The sequence below is a fragment of the Coloeus monedula genome (assembly GCF_965178545.1).
Source record: "Coloeus monedula genome assembly, chromosome: 8".
Classification (NCBI taxonomy): domain Eukaryota; kingdom Metazoa; phylum Chordata; class Aves; order Passeriformes; family Corvidae; genus Coloeus; species Coloeus monedula.
In genome coordinates this window covers 27975912-27997923 of record NC_138788.1, presented here as the reverse complement: position 1 = coordinate 27997923, position 22012 = coordinate 27975912, and the positions used below count along the sequence as shown (strand labels likewise).

The 22012-nt window shown below is 41.2% G+C and overlaps 1 protein-coding gene across 1 annotated transcript in view; it reads left to right on the top strand.

The window, feature by feature from the left end:
- LOC309575411 (VPS10 domain-containing receptor SorCS1-like) overlaps window positions 1-22012 on the top strand; it is a gene marked incomplete at both ends in the record, with an annotated part of 262002 nt that overhangs the window by 225037 nt on the left and 14953 nt on the right. Inside the window, 7 exons of the mRNA XM_082285827.1 lie at window positions 1188-1301; window positions 2099-2270; window positions 10951-11137; window positions 15046-15179; window positions 17000-17123; window positions 18101-18213; window positions 20582-20713. Coding sequence (XP_082141953.1) covers window positions 1188-1301; window positions 2099-2270; window positions 10951-11137; window positions 15046-15179; window positions 17000-17123; window positions 18101-18213; window positions 20582-20713 — 976 coding nt within the window. The remainder of the gene's footprint in view (window positions 1-1187; window positions 1302-2098; window positions 2271-10950; window positions 11138-15045; window positions 15180-16999; window positions 17124-18100; window positions 18214-20581; window positions 20714-22012) is intronic.

Genomic DNA, 22012 nt, shown 5'->3' with positions numbered 1-22012 from the left:
CCGTGGACTGATGGCTGTGTTGTGACAGCCCTGGGAGGAGCTGTAGCAGGGGCTCCACTAACTCTGACCAGGTTGTTGGGAGTTCATCCATCTCCTGCTTTTTCTCGCTGCTTTTTTACATACATATACAGATATGAGCCCTTAATCACATAATCTAATGCTGCTCTAATACTCTTTTCTTAGAAAACCAGACTACTTGATACCAAGACACTGTAGATAATAAGTATAAAAAATGCTTTGCAGAAAAGTGCCATTTTCAGATCAAGGGTTGTGTTGCAACTGGAATATTGGAATGGAGTTGGTGGACTCTGTGTAGCAGTTCTCAGAAATGACATCCTATTACTTCTCCATTATGAGCTGTGGAGAAGGCTTAGTAAAAGGAACAAGAATGGTTATGCAACCAAGTAGTCCTCATTACTCAATGGCTGGAAAGTAAAACCACATGTGAATGGAATACTGATTAAAGAGGTTTTCTGTTTGTTGGAGGTTTTTCTTCCCATAATAACATTTTTTATAGAGTCTTTGTTTACTTGGAATCAGAAACAATTTGAAATCTTTTTAGTGAAACCAAAGCAAACTTAGTCATAACTAAACTCAAATTGTGACAAAAGATTAAAGTTTGACTCATTGTTTCTAACCTGATTTTTGGTAGCATTTCCTCTTTCAAACAAAAAGAGAACTGAAGATCACAGACTTCTTTCCCATTACCAAATACGCTGTTAATGCCTTCAGGCAAGAGCTCTCTCAGGGCTGTAAATTTTCCTCTACATCTTGTGTGATATAGTTTCCAAATGCAATTAGCTTTTTAGCCCTTCAGTTTTCTAAGATATGATTGAGACAGTCATGATTTAACTTAGCTTAGATTTCTGGGTTTTTTTTATATTTGAACCTAGATTTGATCTTGAGAGGTACTGTTAGTCTACAGAGAGAGAACAGTTGATGCAATACTCATAAACTGCCTGCTCTGGTTCTTCTTTTGTATGCTGGGATGTATGCAAGGTAACCACCCCAAATGAAAAAGCTGAAGTGGAATGAAGAATCTGTTCTATCAGTGAGAATAAAATCAGAAATCCTAGTAAACAGATGCAGGAAAATCAGAACTTGTATTAATAGTAGAGAGCATGAGCTAATACCTGTGTTTGTTCTTTTGGGGTTTTATGTGACGGTTTCTCTTAATGTTACAACAGTGATTATGGATATGAACGCCACAGCAATGGCCAGTGTTTACCAGCATTTTGGTATAACCCGTCCTCCTTGTCAAAAGACTGCAGCCTTGGACAGAGTTATCTCAACAGCACTGGGTAAGTGGCTTACCAGGCTTTATTTAGCTATATTTAGCACCCATATGGATTTAACCCAATTACAGCTACTGTAGGTGTGTCAGAGCTGGCTGAAGGCAGAAACACTGGAAAATAAATTAGTGCAGAGAGATGAAATTGATGTATAGATGAACTGAAGTAAAAGATGGGTAGTTAGCTCGAATGCTGATGGTTTTTTGGCTCTCTTGGCAGTCCATGGAAGATGTAGTTTAAGTTAAGATACTGGCAGATTTCATTTATGATGCGAGTGATTAAAGCAAACAAAGCAACCCAAACTGGTTTTGGAGAGTTTGTACACTGAAAGATGGGCAGAATTTGCTTTTGCTTCAACTCTTCATTCTTCTAGCCCTTGATGATTACATCTTTAGAGACATTTCCCTCACAACTAACAGGAAGTGGGGAACATAGGAGAAAAGTTATTAAACATTGCCTAACAGTGTAATAATTGAATACAATGCCATACTGTATGTGTATGTAATTTATTTATAACTTTATAGTTATTTAACTCATAACATATATGATTTTATGGTTTAGGCCATTTATGGTACCTCATATGACATCAAGATATTCTATGCAGGAAATTATCACATGCCATTAACAACCAGTATGGACTACGGGTGTGTTTGGCACGTGAGGAATGCTTGGCTGAGACAAATGCTGAAATATATTTGGGAATCTTTGTTTCCTTACAATCTCCTTAGCCTAAAGGAACCTGTTCCCAGTTAACCCTGCTGTGCTCCTTGTCAGCACCTTGCACGGATTTCCCCGTCCCTTTGCAGGTACCGGAAGGTCGTTTCCAACAACTGCACGGACGGAGTGCGCGAGAGGTACACGGCCAAGCCCCAGCAGTGCCCGGGCAAGCCCCCCCAGGGCCTCCGCATCGTCACGGCCGACGGCCGGCTCACGGCCGAGCAGGGGCACAACGTCACCTTCCTGGTGCAGCTGGAGGAGGTAGGCTCTGTTTTTACACTGCATCCCAGGCCCATGGGCGTATTTGAGTGTGGTTCATGCCTCGCAAAGTTTGCGAAGAGATGAAGCGAGACAGGGTGATACCAAGTCAGTCAGGGCCAGGATGTAGCTGGGTGGAGTTTGCTCTAAAATGTAACGGATGATGTATGGAGATGAAAGGGCTGTCAGAGCATTGTGGTGCCCAGGGTAATATCTGGGAGAAGTTGATAAAAACTGGGAACTGGTTTAATTTGGGAATTTCACAGGAGAACTGAAGACTGCAGGTTCAAGTTCTGATCCCCACTTTTAACTGTGCTTTTTGCTTCCTGCTGTTTTTCGAAACTGAATTTCCATATTTATTTTCCACTGACTTTAAACCAAAGATAAGAAAATACTGCATGTGCAGCTGGGTCCCCATCACACAAGTTGGTACATATTGTTTAGGCATTTGTGGGTGAAGTCTCAAGATGTCCTCAGCAGGACTAAGTCTGAAATTTATTGCTAATACAAAAGCTGATTCAGGCTCTGATCTGTGTTTTTGTTACATCTGTAACTTAACTTGGTATTTCATTGTTCTGCTACTTCCATTCCTGAATTCATAGGTAAAAAATATTTAAATCTTTTCACCTCTTTTTCCTTTTCAGCACTTCTTTATTTGTGTTCAATTGCAGGCTCACAGGAACATTTACGAAGTAGCAGTTTTCTCTTTTTGCCTAATCTAATTCGATTTTTTTAAACTTCTACCCCTTTTCCTCTCTAACTGGCCAATAAATCATAAAACAAGTATGCTTTAGCACCAAAGGACAATGGACATCCCTTTAGAGTATTCATGGAAATTACTTCTGACCCTCTCCATAGTAAATGTCATCTGTGAGGAAAGAGAATGAGGGTTTTTTTACACCTCTGTTAGTGATGTTTTTCCCTGCAAACAGGTGTCCTGACTTGTAAAGGCAACACCATTTGATAAATCATACCTAACCTGAAGCAGTTTCTGACCTGAATGTTTATTTTCTCCAAAATATGGTCACTTTATTTCGATACTGACAGTCATACAACATTGCTACTGTGATGCTGTAATAACAGCGTGAACATATAATTTTATCTGTTAAATTACAGATTTATGCATTTAAAGATGAAGAGGAAAAGGTCCAAAACAAGAGTCAGTCTCCAGGCTCTAAAATAAAAAAGTCAAAAAAGTATGCTTTGCATCACCTTTCTATTCTCAGCAAAATTTTAAATCAAACTGGGAGAAGGAGGTGGATAATCTGAATAGTCAGTCACAAAACTGTCAAAGAATTATGCCCATAGTCAGAGGGAGAGACAATCACCCACAGTGTGGGAAACTCAGGACAAATGTCCTGCTCGTTCTTCTGTGAGTGCTATCATGTAAGAGTACCCGGACCACTCTGTCATACAGGGAGCTGCTGTGCATTGTTCTGTCTTTTTTGTTCATTCTGATCTTTTTTGGCAGCTCTGCTTCAGTGCTCGCCAGAGTCTGGAAGCAACACCTTCTCTGGTATGAGATGGTGTCTCTCTCATGCTGGGTGTCAAGGAGTACAGAATGTATGTTTTGATGAGTGAGTGAGTCAGTTCTGAGGAGATCTAAAGGGAGCTCTTCCAGTATATCTGATAAGGAAGAGGTTAGGAATCGCTCTGAGGGCTGAAACAGTATTGATCAGCCTCCAGCCTTTCCAATTGCTCTCCCTGTTAGATGAATCTTGACCTCCTGCTCCTAGATTTGTCAACTTAAAGAGCAACCAACAAAACCTTTGGGTGAATTCTACCCAATCTGGCAATGACTTTGTGTGGGTGTTGGAACAGAAGAAATATTCAACAAAGAGGAATATTTTCCCAGTTATGTGCAAGCTATAGGGGAATAAAATGTAGTTGTAGCAGCAAAAGTGTATATAGACTAAACCATTTACCAATGTAACTGTTTCAGTAACAAAAATCACACCACTCACTAGAAAAGTTAAACAACCCATCAAAAGAGCAAAAGAACATTTCATAAAATTGATATTGATTTCACAGAATAATTGAGGTTGAGAGGGTTCTCTGGAGATTGTTTAATCTGACCCCACTTCTCAAAGGGAAGTTTCTTTCCCTTGCATACAAGGCAGAGGTATCACAAGACAAGAATTTGCCAATTTCTAGTTAGTTCTGCCCTGGGCAGGTACACAGCACAGGACAATCCAGGATCTCCAGTATCCAAAAAATCTGTGCCGCTCCATTTTTACTGAAGGGAAGGCATCAGTCAAGTTAAAAAAGGCTGGATATGTCACCTTGTGCATTTTTTTCCCCCAACAGCATGTGAAAAAAGTGTGTCCTATTCAACCCTTGCCCCCCCGGAGTGGTGGGCAATATTTTACGAGTGCTACACCCTGGTGAGGACTCCTCCTTTAGTGTGAGTGACAGCTGCTATCTTTTAGGGTGTGAAAAAGCAATGGCCTTTCCCTTTGCATCTTAACATCTCCTGTATCCCTCTGAGACAGTTTGTTTGAAGCCTTCAAATCTGCAGAGCTGTTTCATACACTGCAGCCTCGCGGCTCTCTTTTTTCATGCCCATGTTCCACTTGATCTGCAGGAAAAAGACAAAAAAAAAGAGAAGCTGGTGAGCCAAGGTACAAGAGTTCGTTTGAGATTTGTACTCCTGTTATCTTTCTAGGACTTTCTGCTCCATCTAGGAATCCACCTGGGTCTGAAAAGAGGTACGAACTGCAGAAGCAGGTTCACTGGAGGCCCTGAAAATTCACTGTATCTCTGTAGTGGGGCAGATTGCTAAGAGGGCAGGGAGAGACAAACGGCAGCAGTGAAAAGCTGATGTTTTCACTCAGGTGTGGAATTCAGGGGCAGGAACCACAGCACAGTGGTTCCTTGTGGAGCCTGGTTGTGCTTGCAGTGATTCTGGGAGCCACGACTGTGTATTCTGACAAAAACACAATGTGAGCAAAAGATGCCCGAAGAGAAACAAGGACAAGGCATTCACAAGTGTTTTGCTATTGAAGAAGACACGAAAGAAAATCATCACTGAAGTCTGTGTGAGTGGAGGAAGGGCAGGAACCAAACCCAGGAGCACACAGAGGACTGCTGATTTCTGAGAGCTGGGGTTCTGGCCCAGTTTCTCTAACCCTGACTCACATGAAATTTTTCTGTGAAGCATTTATATCTGGCAGCATATAAATATCATTAAAAGCAAACCTAACCAACAGGTCATATTTAAATCATCTGAATGTAAGAATTCTTTTAAAAGTGATCTAAGTCTTCCTGTCACCTTTTAGAATTTCTGTATGACTTCCTCAAAACTGTTTGCAAGGTCACCGTGCACTTACTATGTATGGTCCCTTTATTGGGAAGGTTTGGCCAAGCTACTTGTCCAATTAATCTGGGTATAATCATCATGATATTTTCACTGGGTGACCATAACCAGGAAGCATCAATATTTCCTTTACCTAACTAGCATGTGTTGCATTTTATGAAGTATTTTGGAATTGTTTAATAAGCAAATCATCATACTTAAGCTGGGAATTTTGCTCTTAAATTTCCATGGAGATAAGTGGAATACCAGCAGCATTTTTGTCATTACATGACAGCACATGAGAAAAGTAGCTATGCTTAAAAGCAAATTTGTCATTGCCTAAAAATACTGCCAGTTTAAAGCTTAAACAGAGTTACTTCTTAGTCTAAAAACCTGAATCCTTGCTTTATTTTTGAACAGCAACAAAAGAAAATGCAAAGTTACAAAGGCACTTTTCCTGCTAAAGTTATTCAACCCAATGTCCTTGGCATGTTTTGCTTCTCTGTTGTAGAAAATGGAGGGATTTTATTAAGTGTGTGCTGTTTCTGTGTGCCTTCCTGATCACGTGGCCATGTAGGTCTCTTGCCTGTCACAACCACAATTGTTATTTGTATGTTAGAATTGCTTGTATGAACATCAGACACTTGTGCTTGCTGTACTGCTTCAGCAGAGACGCTGAAAGCTGCAGCCTCCAGAGCAATGCTGTTCAGCACAATGGCTTTCCAGCTTGTTTCATCTGATTGCTCACATGTCTTTGCTGAGGAAATGGATCGTAAAGACATTTGGTGGGGCAGGAAGGTTCAGGGCTTTGACTTTCATTACAGATAATTCACAGAGAAACTGCCTCCTCTAATTTATTTTTTATCTTGATAAAATGACAGCCAAAAGTCTTTGACATTCCAGGTCTGCCTCAGTTCTCACTTGGCAAAGTCACTCCACTGGGAGTAGATTTTGGCTTGCTTTGAACTACTTGCTGCTGCTGTGTGATGTTTGGATTAGACTAAAGTGTGAGGACAGCTAATTTGTTCCTACATTTCAGGCCACAGGCTAGAATTCAGGCAATCTGAACTCATTCCTGAACCACACTCTGAGCTCCTTCTGCATGACCTTGAGTGAGAAACTTAAACTTTCTGATGTTCTATTCCCTTTATTTGAAAACAGACCTTTGCTTTCTGCCTCATATCCCCCCATGCCTTGCATTTGCACAGTGAATGCTCATAAATCCAGAGAACTCTCTCTTACCACGTGAACATATAAATGAAGCCCTGAATTTCCTGAAGACTGACGTGGCTCTCTGTAATGACGATGTTGATACATGGCTGTACAAGGTACACTGTGTCTCGGGTACATTTAATGAGCTTGGGGATCCTGCTGGGGGTACAATGCCATTAACATTTCCTACCTCAGCACTCTTGTTTGGTGCAGTTCAGTATTCAGCTCAGCTGAAGTTTCTGGAGATGAGCTTAGCATTAGAATTGTTTTGATTGTTGATGTACTCAAATTAAAGATGCAAAGCTAGTAGCAATTAAAAGCATAGTCTGTATTTTTTTTTTTGGCGGTATCCCATTGTGTTCCCTCTTTTGATATCACAAGTTTGTTAGTAATGATTACAGAAATATGAAACCTTCATCCTAACTTTCAATGCACATGCTGAATCACAGCTGCTTATCTTGCTAAAAACACTACACTCCTGTAATAACACATAAATGAAGGATCAGTATGTACCCTCCCCCGTACCACTGTCATCTGAATTATAATTGCATTTTCTGATGATGACAAGCTGGTTGGGAGAAATCAGAGCCTTTCATGCATTTTTAAATTCACTGTCGAAATTCCATGAAAATGTATGAAAGTGGACCTTGCCTTCCTAATGATACACAGCACTACAGTCTTGTAATGCTCTTCCAGTCACACAAGCTGAATTATTCTGCATAATCCTGAGAGGCTGTTATTGATTCCTGTGGGGCACAGAAGATCTAGTACTGTAAAAAGAGCTCATAGCTGAGTTCAGCTGGCACAACTGGCAGTCAGGATGAATGATGTGATCAGTACAATTCACTGTTTGGTGTTGAAAAAGAAGCATATGTTAAAAGTATCAAGCTATTTGCCCTGCTATAAGACACCTTTCTATTCAGTTTCTGATTTGAAAAATTAAGGCCATCTCTCTGAAAGCAGGGATTTAAATGGGAAAGCATGTTTTTCAGTTCTTGATCAAGCTGGATTTAAATATCTGTTAAAAATTAAGAATATACTTATGGATCCAGGCTAAAGGTATGCCGTGTGTAGATACGCATTTCCAGTGAAAATATCTTTGATGAATGATTTCTTTTGGTGACAGGAAAATGCCAAAGAGGGAAAGGGGTTAATCTAGAGAAAGCACAATGAATTAATCCATAAAAACCCTCCAACAGCAGCAGTGTCTGTTTCTTGCAAAGGATAATTAAATCTATTGTCAACATCTCTAAGGAAGACACACAAGTTGGTGCATAATTGAAGACTTAAAAATGAAATCTGAAACATGGGAACCAAAGCTAAAAAGCTTGAGCTGTGTTTGTTCCATTTTTTAATACTTCCATTTAGATACAAATACTCAAAGTCAATAAGGAAAATGCATTATTAACAACTCTCAGGGCAAGATTCCAGTGGTGTGTTTGAGAGAGAGAATCCTGCTAGGTGGGTCTTACATCCATCAAAATATTGAGAGCTGCATAAAAGTAATCAAAATGTAAAAATATTGTTGCAAACTGTATTGGATGACGCAGGAAGCTTCAGAGTTTTTTGGTAATATCTAGGTCTTGTGTGCATTCTAGGCTCCTTTTGTCAAGATGCAGGAAGAAGGTGCACTTGGCTTAGGAGGCAGGACCAGGAAGGAGGACCAGGAAGGAGGGAGAGTGGGATATTTTATGTATGCTTGAGAAAAACCTGGATGTTCAATGAGAAAATCCCTTAGAAAATAATAATTTTCTGATTTACATTTTAGTAACTAATGTTGTCTAATTAGGTAAAAGGTTTAATATGGGGCCTTGGGAAACTTGTTTTTAATTTAATGATGAGGGATTCTTTTCAGGCTGAAAGTTCATGAGGTTCAGCATATGCTTTAAGCCTTGTGCTGCACAAAAGCCTTTATCAAGATTGCAGTGTACTTGAGGTTTTATCCAAGCTTGTGCATATTGCAGAGAAGGGGGTTAATCTAAAGAAGACACAATTAATTAATCCATGAAAGCACTCCAACAGCAGCAGTGTCTGTCTCCTGCAAGTAATGCAGGAACGTGTCTGCCTTAATTGGGCTAAGAGCTTGAGAAAAATCCTATTGTGGGGTATTGAACTTGACAAAATAAAAAGGAGAAGCTGGAAAAAGGAGCAGGAGGGGTTTTTGCAAGATGTACAGTATACATCAAATTGTTGCAGAACAGAACTTCTCTTGGTAAAACAATCTCTTTCAAGCAGCTCTGGAGAGATGCCAGAGACAGAGACAGTGACAGCTGGGTTGGTCTAAATCAGGTGTGGGCCGTGTGGGAAAAGTTTGGATTTTGGCTCATCTGCTTTCTCTTCCTGTCTTGCTCTGCTCGTGCTCTTACCTGGCACAGATAAAATATTAGAACAAGTCAAAACACAGTCTCTTTGTTTTCCTGACTTTTCTCTCCCACTTCCTAAGCTAGAATTTTAAATGTCAGCTTTTCACAATGTGGCATTTTCAGAGGAGTGTTATAACCTGGATCTTACTCAATGGAAAATGTTCAAAGGGTTTTAAAACAGGAAAGGCCAAGACAAATGAAAAAGACTGAGGGAACAGCAGCTGAAGCTCTCCTCTAATTATATTTTCAGTTGTTTCTGTCAGCATCTTCTCTACCTAGAACTGAAGTCTAAATCTTGCATGCCTTAGAAATGGCTCCTTTCCCTGGCTACACCTGTAGACAGCATGAGTTTCATGGCTATGGACAAAATGAAGACAAGAGGAAAAAAAGGTTCATTAGAACACAAATTTTGACACTTGCAGAAATAAGGCTACTCTAAAAGGCTGTCACCCTTTTCATCTTCTGCTGCTGCCTCAAATATGTGCAGGAATATTTCACGACCTGAAACAGGCTTCAGCTGCATGACCTCGAATATCCTCAGAGCTGATAAACCCAGCAGGGGCACTATGGTGGCACAGTTTTAACCACGTGAAAAGCTTTTGTCCCAGCAGTATGGCTTTACTGTTCAAAGACATCATCTCCTTTTGAGTAAGAAAAACAACTAAAGCCCTAATGATGCTGGACCTGGAGGAAGTGGGAGAGTATCGAAGGGTACTTCAGAGATCTCTGTATTTGATCTGAGTCAGCACTGGACTTGAGATAATATAGTCCCTCTCTGAAAGAGGTTCAGAGGTCATGCATGTTCACTTCTGGCTATGGAAGCACATCACATTTGGTGGCTTCTGTTGGCTCAGTCAAACAGACACCCAGTACAGCCCAAAGCACTGCATCATGTTTGAAGCTGCACATCTTTCAAATAGGTCAACAAAGGTCATAACTCTGTACTTAAGATCATTTCCCCTGCCACACCTTCAGTCTGGGATTCTCCACAACAGAGCAACACTGTTATTTTTGTCTCATCTATTTGGAAGCAACAGAGCTTCCAGCAGGGTGCCAGGGCAGTGTTAAAAAAAGCTTCAGTCTATTAAAAGAGAGTGTCTGGGAAAATCTGTTGCTCTTGCCATTATCAGGTATAGCTCTGCTCCTTTTGCTTTCCATTCAGGCAAGCCTCCACTATTTCTGCCTTCACAACAAGTTATAAAAAGCCTGAGAGAACATGAGGAATAGAAAACTTCTGTTACAATTTCCTCTTATAGTCACATGCATTCACATATTTCTTTCTGGTGCGGAAACCTGCCTGATGCCAGCCATTCACATGCCTACCTTTCATTCCAGAAAGGGAATTGGATGTCCAGAGGAATGTTTCTGTCTCAAAGGAAAAGAGGGAAAAAAAAAAAAAAAGAAAAGAAAAGGAAGAAGAAACAAACCCAACATAAATGAAATCTCCTTTGAAATTCTATGAACTTCCCCCAGCTATTAGTTTCCCATCATTCCAGACAGTGGCCACTGCTTCAGTGCACCAGGCTGTGGTGGTGCTCCACAGCAGTAGCCAGCATATGTGACCATAGCCAGCATGAGCACCATGCAGAGCCAGAGGGGGATCTCCTAGGCAGTGAGGATGTTGAAAGGTAAGGCAAGATACTGCATCTTACATGAAAGGGAGGGATCTTTAGCAGCCATGGTTGTTCATGTGCACGCTGTTCCTCTGGCCCATCAGACTTTTTTACTACATTCTGGTCTCTTGGACACCTCACTGATCCCGTCTCTCAAAAGCCAAACAGAGTCTGTTTCAATCCTTTCTCTTTCACCATAGGGAGACCTCCAGAGATCCCTCATTCAGGTGGATTTTGGAGACGGCATCGCTGTGTCATATGCCAATCTCAGCTCAACAGAAGATGGGATCAAGCACATCTACCAGAACGTGGGCATATTCCGAGTGACAGTGCTGGTGGAAAACAGCCTGGGTTCTGACAGCGCTGTCCTCTACCTGCATGTAACATGTATGTATGTTCATACCCCTTGACAGCTTCTGTTGTTCACAAATTATTACTTGTAGCTAGAAGTGACATTTGGAATTTGGCAGCTGGGTCCAGAGTGGTGGGATATGATGAGGGTTCACCTGTCCTCCAGACAGACTGTTGATTCCATACTGAGAGGAAACATAGATTCATTAATGTTGGAAAAGACCTCTAAGATCATCGAGTCCAGCCATTAACTTCTGCTTTTTAAACCATGTCCTACCTCTAATTTTGGCTAGTCTAAATTGGGACACCTCAAAGGACTGTCCAGCCCTTGCTGAAATGCATTTTCATTAGCAAGCTTAACACTTCCAGAACAACAAAGACACTCAGGGATCTTTAATGACTTTTAAAAGCTTTGAATTTTATTTTGTGCATGTTTTGCCCTCTGATGAAACACCCACCTCTGGGATGGAAACCAGTGCATTTCAGTGTTTCTGTTGTCATAGAAACCAAAAATCTTTGTATTAAATAGTATTGCAAGAAAAAATATCATCCTGACATTGCTTTTCTGCTGTTTTTTTTTTTTTTTAACATTTTTATACTTTATATGTGTCTGATTTAAAACTGAAATGTATCTGAAGTTCTCGGATAAAATGAACATTGAATTCTTTGCTATTTATTCTAGCACATGGTTATGAAGCCAAAGGGTCAACCTATTTTTTGAAATTCTGTAACATTCCTAATGCATTTTGTTTGGGGCCATAATTTTCTTTTTGCAGTGTGGGTTTTCTGTTTATTATTTATATTTCCAACTGTGTGCCTCTGTGCCAGACTAAGTGAGAAAAGAGGAAATTCCAAAACATGAAGTTGTGTTTACAGAAATACTGTTTACCCTCTACCAAATTAACTCCACATATCGTTCAGATGATTTAGCACATTGCCTACACTTTACCTCTAGTTTTGGGGTTAGTTCATACAGCATGAAAGCAGCTGCCTCTTCAGGGTAGGAGAGCAGCTCTTTAGAGGAGCACCATTGTATCAACAGATGGAACAGTGGGAGGTATGACTGTGGGAGATAGGATTTTTATGAAGGAGGACTAGAGGAGCAGGAGCAAATATCTCCCTGAATGTCCCCTTTCAAAAACACCTTTGGCTGGCAGGTGTCCAGCCTTCACTCACTCATAGTGTCTTTCTGGTCTACAGCTGTTCTAATTCATTTTATTGAGTCACTGAAGGCTTATGAACCATTTTGATTGTTTAAGCTGTACTAGAAATAAACAATATTCAGATTTGTTTGTGTGACTTAGCAGCTGATAGTGTATGTTTCTGTGTTTTGCATAGGTAATACCAGCACAGGATTTAAACACTGAGTGATCATTGCAGCCAGGCCCAGATTTTATGTGCCAGACTCCCTGGAGAAGTGACAGCTCTAAGGGATATGTCTCACCTTTCTCTACATGACAAGAATTAGAGACTTAAAACAGGTTACAAATGAGCATGGTGCCGCTCAGACTAGCAATAGGCTTTCTGAGGACAGAGATGTACAGTAAATCCAGCCCCCTCCAGAGTCTTAACACCCTGATCCACAAAAGCTTCTAAATCCTTTTTGAATGCTTGTGTTGCCACTCAGCCCTCTGCTGAGTACTCTGCTTGGGGTGTTGGAGCTTGGCCTTTGGGAGTTTTGCAAAAATATCTGTCCTTAAATTAGACACACACACGCTGTATTGTAAGATCCACAGAAAAGCAGTGTGCAGCCTGACCATCCAGAGTTTTGGGAAGGACTACAGACTGGGTCATCCCTCATTACAGGGTTAATACGTGAATGTTTGCAGTCAGGTCTGGGACTTCCAGCACCTTCCCTACCTGTGGCCAGCACTTTTCCTGCAGGAAAAAGCTGCAGGCACCAAACCTCAATGCTTGTGATCTCAAAGGTAAAAGTAAAGCCTTCATCCCATGGTCTCCTCATCCTGCTGCAGCATGTGGCCAGTGCACAGCAGCAGCACCTTTCCTGCAGTTGGCCCAGGGATCCAGAAATGCAGATTATTGTGAGACAGGAGCATTTTGAGTGGCATGGACAATATAAACTGTTGTGTGTAAACTGCTCAAGCCAACAGCCTGTCTCTTAGCTGTCCTGACATGTCAACATTTGCTTCTGGAAAGTTAGTTATGGATTTGCCTGGATGCTTCAGAATAACATTGCCTGTGCAAGTGAGACTTTTGAGAAGCTTCTCTCTTTCAGTTGTCTGGAGCTTGCACACAGTTTTTTTTCCTGATACAGGTGAAAGCCTGTAGCCTCCATGGCCCTGCATGAAGCTCACAAATTAATTTTCTTGAATCCTCTTCAAAGTTACCTGGGAGAAAGCAGTCTCCTACAGGGAAGGCCTATCCAGAGTGAGCTATCCCCATCTGCTGGCCAGATAACAGCTCAGCTTTTCAGCCTCCTTGACCCAGCTGTGCTGGGAAATGCTCAGGCAGAATTGGGTTGCTTGAGCCATTCTTCCATATTCCTTCCTAGCCAGCATATGGGGGAAGGTCCAAGGAGGTTCTGGGCACTCTCTGCTGTGCAGGATCGTTTGAGATCTGTTCAGAGCAGTGATGCAGTTATGTTGGAGTGTATCCGACTTTTCGTGGGCTCCATTGTTACAGTTGCCACTGCATTAAGCTGGGGAAATTGCTGTTTTTCAGGTCTTGGGGTCTTGCTGACAGCAGGAACAGCCTGGTGATGGAAATGGATCTGAGCAGAAGGATGCCATTAAAAACATAAGGGTGAAGTTGTGGCATCTCATGAATTTTCAAGAGTGTTGACTGCTGCATATAAAAGGCAAAATAAGCCATGGTCTCATGTATAGCAGTCTTTGGTGAATCTGATAATGGATAACTTAACTGGGCTGCTTCACGTTAAGCAATGGCTGTGTCTACAACCCAGAGAAAGATGCATTTCAGTAATAGATCAGGAACACTGGTCCTTTTTCTGGCATTGTTTATACAGTCTGATTTTGGAGATTTTTTCCCTCTCTCTGCCTATGGTGTTACACAGGATGCTTTCTCCATAGTGTGTGGAGTTCATTTAGGTTGAAAAGCAAGGTCTAAGTGGTGATTCATGCATGGGATGTATCCTGAAAGATACTCCCTGGAAATAAAATTCTCTGGCAATGCATCTCAACCCCATATGAACAATGCAAGGCTGTGGCTGTGGTTCTCATCACTGGGGTGCTCACAGATAGAGGACGTGTAGATGTGGCCTTAATTTGTTTAAGGAACCCATGTCCCCATGTCACCTGAGGTTTCTTTGTTTTTCTTTCCCTGTCACACAGGACAATTGCTTTGTTCTCTTAGTGAACAGTCAGAACACATTTTAAAAATAATCTATAGAACAAGATTTAACAACAAAGACCCATCTGTTTCCAGAAGATGGGAAATGTGTAACCCTGGGCATAATGTCACTTGTCGAATGAATTATGTTCTGTTTATACTGAAGAAATAAAGGAGTTTATTGGTGAAAAGGAGGGAGTATAAGGTACCATTAAAATGCAGACACTCAGTGAACAGCTGCCCTCAGAAACAGTTTCTGCTGAAGTTCACCAAACTTAGCAGTTTTCAAGCAGAGATGCTTCATGTCTGCTGAAGCCATTTGTCCTGCATATTCTTACGTCTTCCCAGGGAAGGCCATATTCACACAACAGGGCTCTGTCCCTGTTTTTAAAGTCATATAAGCTCCTCACTATATGACATTCATGAAGTATAGAGTCCAGGTTTTTCAGCTCCAGGTGTAGGGGTGGCTCCTCTTCTCTGAGGTACAGATTTAAGCCTTTGTCTCTAGAAACGGTACCAAGCCAAAACATTCTGTCATGTGCCACGGTGATTCAGGGAAGACTTTTGGTGGCTATCCTACCCAGGCTGACTTTTCAGATGGAGGGAGGACTCACCTGCTGCTTCTGTTTCTGCAGGCCCCTTGGAACACGTTCACTTATCTCTACCCTTTGTCACCACGAAGAACAAGGAGATCAACGCCACAGCAGTGCTGTGGCCAAGCCAAGTGGGAACACTCACTTACGTCTGGTGGTTTGGGAACAGCACAGAGGTTTGTATTCCTGATTGAGATCAAAATAATCCTGGAGGAGCTCTCTGACAGAAGAGGAAAGGAGAGGGGGATGTGGGAATGCTTCTATGTAGTCATCTATGCAAGAAAATTAGAAAACAAAGATTAGGATACTAATGGTTCTTTGAGGTACCAACTAAGTAGTGCTTTGTGTTTGTAGCTGTGACTTAGCTGCAGGGTTTATTGCTATTTCATGCAAGTTGCCAATAGCTTTTTTCCTTAATTCCATCCAAGGTGAACATAGTTAAACAAAATCTGGAAGAGTTTCTACTGTTTTTCTTTACCCTCCTTTCTTCAGTAACAAGAAAAAAAAGAAGGGACTTTGGCAGGTTTTTTTAGGAAAATAACCTTTCAAGCTGAACCTGTTTTTATCCCTGGAACTGACCTATGCTGAGCTCCAGCACCCTATGCTAAACCACATGTGCAAAAGCACCTTTTGACTACAGGTGGATGAAATGGTTCCCCAACACACTTCCCTGCCCCTGGGCTCTGCTCAGATATGAGAGTATCATCCATCACATTCTGCTGCCTCTGTGCTTGCAGTCTTGGTAAATCTTCACAGACATTAACACTGTTACTTCACATAAATTTGTGGCTGAAGTACCCAGAAACCCTAATTAGTTTGTGAGGGGAGAAGTTGTCATGGATTTTGTAGAGCCAAGAGGGACCTTCATAATCACACATGGTTCTCTTCTGTATAATGCAGCTTGGAGAGTTTGATCAGTACCTTCTGCTTTATTTAACTCTTTGTGACTAAGGCAGAACCTGACTTTGTGTTGTTTTGCGTTAATAATTTTCCTCAGATGATAGGAAATGCACTCTTCTCCTTCTGACCATCTCCTCCAACTATTTCCCCACAGCTAATTATCCTGAGCTTTGAACTCATGCACTGTGTTTGTAGTCTGAATTTATCTAGTCTGGGATTCAAGCTGTTAGATCTTGTTATGCCTTTTTGTGTAGATTAAAGAACTCTCTGTACTATCAGCAATCATCTCCCCCTAGAGGTACTTACAGGCTGTGATTGTCACCTTTTAACCTTCCCTCTGATCTCCTAAACTTGTAAGTGATCAGGGTTGGTCTAATTCTGTTCTCATTGAAGTGAGAGTTTTACTCTAGACTACAATGGCAACAGTTTGACTTAATATTGGGTGCTTTGAAGATCTCACCCAGAGTTTATTAATAAGTGAAAAGAGAAGTTAAGGCAGAGACTGCTGGAGGACACAACTCATTGATAATTGGTTGATTGAGAGGACATAGATCTAAAGGGATCTATGTCCTCTTAAGGATCAGCAGTTAACAAAAACGATGTCTTTGTATCTAAGGATAACATGGAACAGCAACTGTGAAATCTTAATTTGGCTGGTTCTGTGACAACCCCCTTCAGTCACCTTAAACAAAGCACTTAACTAGATTTGGGAAAGGAGGGTGATGAGCAATGAGTGTTGCAGGCCTTTGTATCAGGATCTGGGCCTCTCTGGGGAGTGAGCAAAGATGGGCATTTTAACATGGGTTCCAGAACAACCAACATGATAAGTGGAAAGCAAGCACTGGAATCTTAAAACATAGCTCCTTTGGAAATTATGGGTACCTTACTTTGAGCTTCAGGAGGACATCCGTGTCTGGGATTTGTCTGCCCTCTCCAGGAAATTAGCTGCCATGTCACAGGGCCCCTCCTGAGTCTGAAATTTCCAGTCTGGAACTAACTCCCCAAACCATCCCAATAGGTTAGAGAGCCAAACTCATTTTTGCTCTTCCTTTCCAGCCAACTTAACAGAATTTTGCCTTTTATGATGTATTTGCAGCCACTGATCACATTGGAAGGGAGCATCACATTCACATTTTCTGTGGAAGGGATGAACACCATCACCGTTCAGGTCTCAGCAGGAAACACCATTCTTCAGGACACAAAGACTATTGCAGTGTATGGTGAGTTCTTCCCCTTTTATTTCACACATGATTCTCCATAGTCAACATTTAGAGAGCCAGGTTAGCTGGCAGCAGCAAGAGGTCTTTATTCCAGGATGCTTTGAGTGAGATTATAAATTGAATTCCAGTGTTACCAGTTCAGTGTAATGTCTCTGAAGGCCACTGACTGACATTAGTGCAGACTGACATGATTGCAGAACATTGATCTCCTTCCCAGAGCCCTCTTCATGTGCTCTATCACTATTTGATCATCCTACATGATTGTCAAAATGTTAGTTTGTTTTGCAAGCTGGTTTTCCCCCTTCTTGGCCAGCAGAGGCCTCTTAACTCACACAAAAGCTGCTCAGCTTGAAAGATAAATCAGTGCTGCGTGCTGCAGTTCTGCACAGAAATCTGTACTGATTTGACATTGTTCTCATTCATCAGGAGCAGTCATGGCACACAAATACCATATAGTGTAGATGGAGCCTAAACCCCACTGGGAATCCCAGTTGTAGCTGACAGTGATCGATGTGGGCACCTCTGGTAACAGCAACAGAGATTAAGTACATTTTCCAAGGATAGTCCTCTCCCCACATTTATCCCTGTCCCCTTCCAGTTAAGATCTCTGGGGTTTGGGGCATATCTGTGAGAGTCCAATCACAGCTTCCTTCACAGGGCTTGCTTGCTCCAGAAGTCAAAATGAAGGTAACATTTTATTTACGTTCCCAACGCAGCTCCCTTTGCAGTGCTATTCATCCACTCAAGTAAGGACTGATCACCTTTTTTGGTTCCAAGACACTCAAGTAATGAACCTCCCAGATTCTCCATGTCTCTGAGTCTCTTGGGCACACTGCTGGATTCTCTCTCAGTCTGTGCACCATCTGCAAATTGATTAAGCAAAACATGAGCTGCACCAGGTTTCATAAGGTTCTGACCCTTCGTTTGGCATTAAGGCATTTCAGTCTTTACTGACCACTCTGTCATTGTATCTGCAGAGAAGTTTCAGTCCCTGAGGTTATCATTCTCTCCGAACCTTGATGACTACAACCCAGATATCCCAGAGTGGAGAAGGGACATCAGCAGAGTAGTCAAGAGAGCTCTGGTGGAGGTAAGCTGTGTGCATAACATTTGTCACAAGGGTTCTAATTCCTGATTTGTTCCTTCACTAGGACTGGGTCAGCTGTTCTCTCAAGGTGCATCTTTCTTTCCACCACCCAGAAATGGAGAATAGACAGTTTGAGGCCAGCATCCTAAATGTTAGACAGGTTGAAATGATCTTATCCTATGATGATCTGGTGCTCAGAGTCAGCCTTCAGTGTAAAGCAATGCTGTTCTAATGGAATTGCAAATATGCTGTAGAAAACTTAGGAGACCAAAAATTAAACCATTTTTACTATACAGAAGAGCACTACAGCAAGTGTTTTAAGTCCTTCATATAGCATGAGGCTCATAGGGCAGGATTGGATACTGGTTTTCCCATCAACACTATAGAGAAGCTCTGAAGTTGTTTTTTAACTATGGAACAGAATGTCATAAAAATATTCTAGTGTGGCTGAAGATTTGGATTTGAAATTGAGGAGGTAAGAAGAGTTAGAAGAGACAGCTGGGGTTTCTCAGCTCAGTAGAAAAATAGTGCAAGGAATTGTTTGAAATAGTGTTTCTGCTTCTTTAAATCAAAGATACTCTGGTTTGGAAAGGACACAAGGCTTGTTGGCGTTATTAAGAAAGCTTATATGTTATTTGTGACATCATCTGTGCAAAAATTGTAGGAAAACACTGAATACTAATCAGGTGCACAAACTTGTCTGGATTGTTTCTGAGATTTTGTTAAAAGACAGGAGGAAAGAGAAAAAAATAGTGTTTTTCTGGAGCTTGATCTTCTGACATATTTATGTGTGTATCAAGTATTCAAGGATCCATTTATCTTCAAGATGAATTTTCAGAATATAAACATCTCGATAAAACAAAATCAAGCCATAAAAAAAGAATTGTAAAACCACAGTACCAAGGCTACATTTCAAAAGCAGAGCAGTGAAAACACAGTCTTTCTGTTATTTGATTAAAAAAAATAAAAATTGATAGCTAATTATCCATCTTTATATAGCTAAATGATTAACCTTAAACAAGCCTTTGTGAGAAGTTCTTGTAAAAATTAAAGATAAACCCAGTAGATTTCTGTAGCAATTAAGAAAATGGTATAAAAATGAGTCAAATAACTAAATAATTCAATAGGAAATTATAGCTGTGCTATAGAATTTTTATGAACTTTTATTATGTATTCTTATTACAGAATATCATCAGACTTGGATAAAATTCTGCATGCAAAATTATGGTTCTGTACTAAAATCTGATCTTCACTCTGAGTAGGGATAATTTCATATTATCACAAAATACCCTATTTCATGTTTTGATCATAATTATTTGCTCGCATCATTGATTTTCTGACTCCTGTCTCCCACTTTTAAAAGAAAAATTGTTCCCAGCCTCCGAAAATGGAGGAAATACTGTGTCTTTTTCTTGACACCTTAAAGCAACCTGTTAGGCAAACACAAATAATGCAAGCTCTGGCTTCACAGAATACTCTGAAAGAATATAAGAGACCTTTATATATTTATAGGGTTTTTTTCCTTAATCCACATTACAAAACAAAGCAAAAAAAAAAAAAAAGGTAACAAAGACATGTGCTTTTCCTTGGTGTGTGGTGGAGGGGAAGGGTTCCCTTTTCATTACTCCACAGGGTTTTCCCCGGACTGTAAGCAGTCACACTTGGGTTATCCACAGGACAAGCTCAGAAAATGGTGATTTGTAGTCAGTTTTGCTGACTCCTTGTCCTGCATCCACCATTTTCTCCAATGAGCACCTCCTCCAAGTCTTTGCTCCTGAACTACAAGGGAGAAGAATTCCTGAGATTTAGGTCCACTTAGTGTCTGAGGGGCTTCCAAGTCCTTACTGCAAGGGAATCTCTGTGGTTCATCTGTGATCTGTTCTTACATCTGAGGGCGCTTTTTTCCACCACTTTAAAAGTGACCGACTAAATTCAGCACTTGAAAACTTCAGGCTAAATCAAAACCTTGAGATTTAAGTGCATTTGGTGGATAATTCACAACAGAAAGGCAATGGAGGAAGATTCGTCAAATTATGTTTCTCCTTCCTTTGGCTAACAGAACTTCCTGAGGGCCAAACTAAGTCCTTTTGTGGATAGTAACTTCACAGTCTGGTTGTGTAGTGTCATGGTAGCATCAACTGAAATGCAAGACCAGAGGTGACCCTGGTAGTAATGCCTGTAGGGTACTTTTTTTCTGAATTTTGTCCAATATGTCAAAATTAGGGATATTAAAGTCCTAACTTAAAAATTTCAGCCAACGAGACGTACGAGATATACCCTACATGGTGTAAGTACTGTGATGCCTTAACAAAGAAGCTCTCAGCACTCAGTGCCATCCACACTGTTTCTGTCTCCATTGTTTGTGTACCAGGCTACAGGTATTTCCAGCAAGCATGTTCTGGTCGCAGTGCTCCCTGGCCTGCCCACATCTGCTGAACTCTTCATTTTACCATATCAAGATGCCACAGGAGAGAAAAAAAGAACAGCAGCAAACCTAGAGCAGGTATTGTGTCCATTACTTGGAGAAGTGTTTGTTTATGCATTTCTGTGTGTGTGTATATATATATGAGATATATATATATATATGTATGTATATGGGATTTGTATATGGTTAGAACTGATAATTATGGTAGAAATGCATCTGATTCACTGGGGTACACGTTACACATGTTACATCCTCTTTGAGGTGGGGTTTGTGTTTTTGTTTGCTTTGGGGGTTGGTTGGTTAGTTGGTTGGTTTGGGCAGTTTTCTTGGTGGTGGTTTTATTTTTCTCCCCAACACTGGAAACGGGCTTTGGAGCTTTGTTTACAAGTTTAGATGCCCACTTGTGGTCCGTAAGTAATGTTAATTTGGCATAAATCTGTATGATGTCATGTCTCTCCCTTGGAAGTCCCGTTTACTTCATGGAAGCAGGAAGAAACCAGGAAGGATTTAGGGGATGATTCCTGCCAACAGGAACTGTGGAGTAGCTTCATAAAGCAAAGCTTATGACACTGTCAAGAGTCTAGAAAGCACTGGAGGACAGAGCTGGGTGGTAAACCCAGGCAGTTCAGAACTTCATTAAGTTAAGGCACGGGGATGGGGCTGGACAATCTGCCTGCCCTCTTGATGGTGCTGGAAGTGGAGCTGAGCTACTGTGGATTGTTTGTGAACAGTTAAAGCAAGTTATGATGATGAAAGGACTGTGTCTCCCTGCAAACCCAAAAGGTCCTACCAACCAGATGGGCCTAGCAGGATTGTAACTAAAAGATAAAAACACTGTGCTGGGCAAAAATCCTGAAATGTCGTAGAATTATACAATTGTTAAGGTTGGAAAAGATCTCTAATGCCATCAACTTCAATTGATAACCTAACACTGCCATGTGCCCCACTGAACAATGTCCTCTTGTGCCTCCTTTGCTGTATCTCAGCTTATTAGTTTGGATTTCAGAGGCAAAGATAACTGGTCCTTAGGGAGGCACCACTTCCTCAGGCCTCTCCATACTCCATGTCCGTGGCTCAAGCCATGTTAACTTAGCAGTGAGCCTCAAACCTCCAAGCCACCCATATTCTTAAGCTTTCCCTTGCTCAGCATTCCTAGCTGTCATCTTTCCTTTTGACAAATGACTTTCTTCTGCAATTTTCACCACCCATGTACTAAACAAAAAATATGGAGACTTACTGCTCTGCAAAATCTTTCCTTCCATTTCTCCTTCATTTCCCCTTCTCCTCGCTTCTTTCACAAATTGGAAAGGAAGCCAGTCCATAAACTTTCAAATTTACATCTGACCCAGCTCCCCCTCCGGAACTCAGCAGCTTACT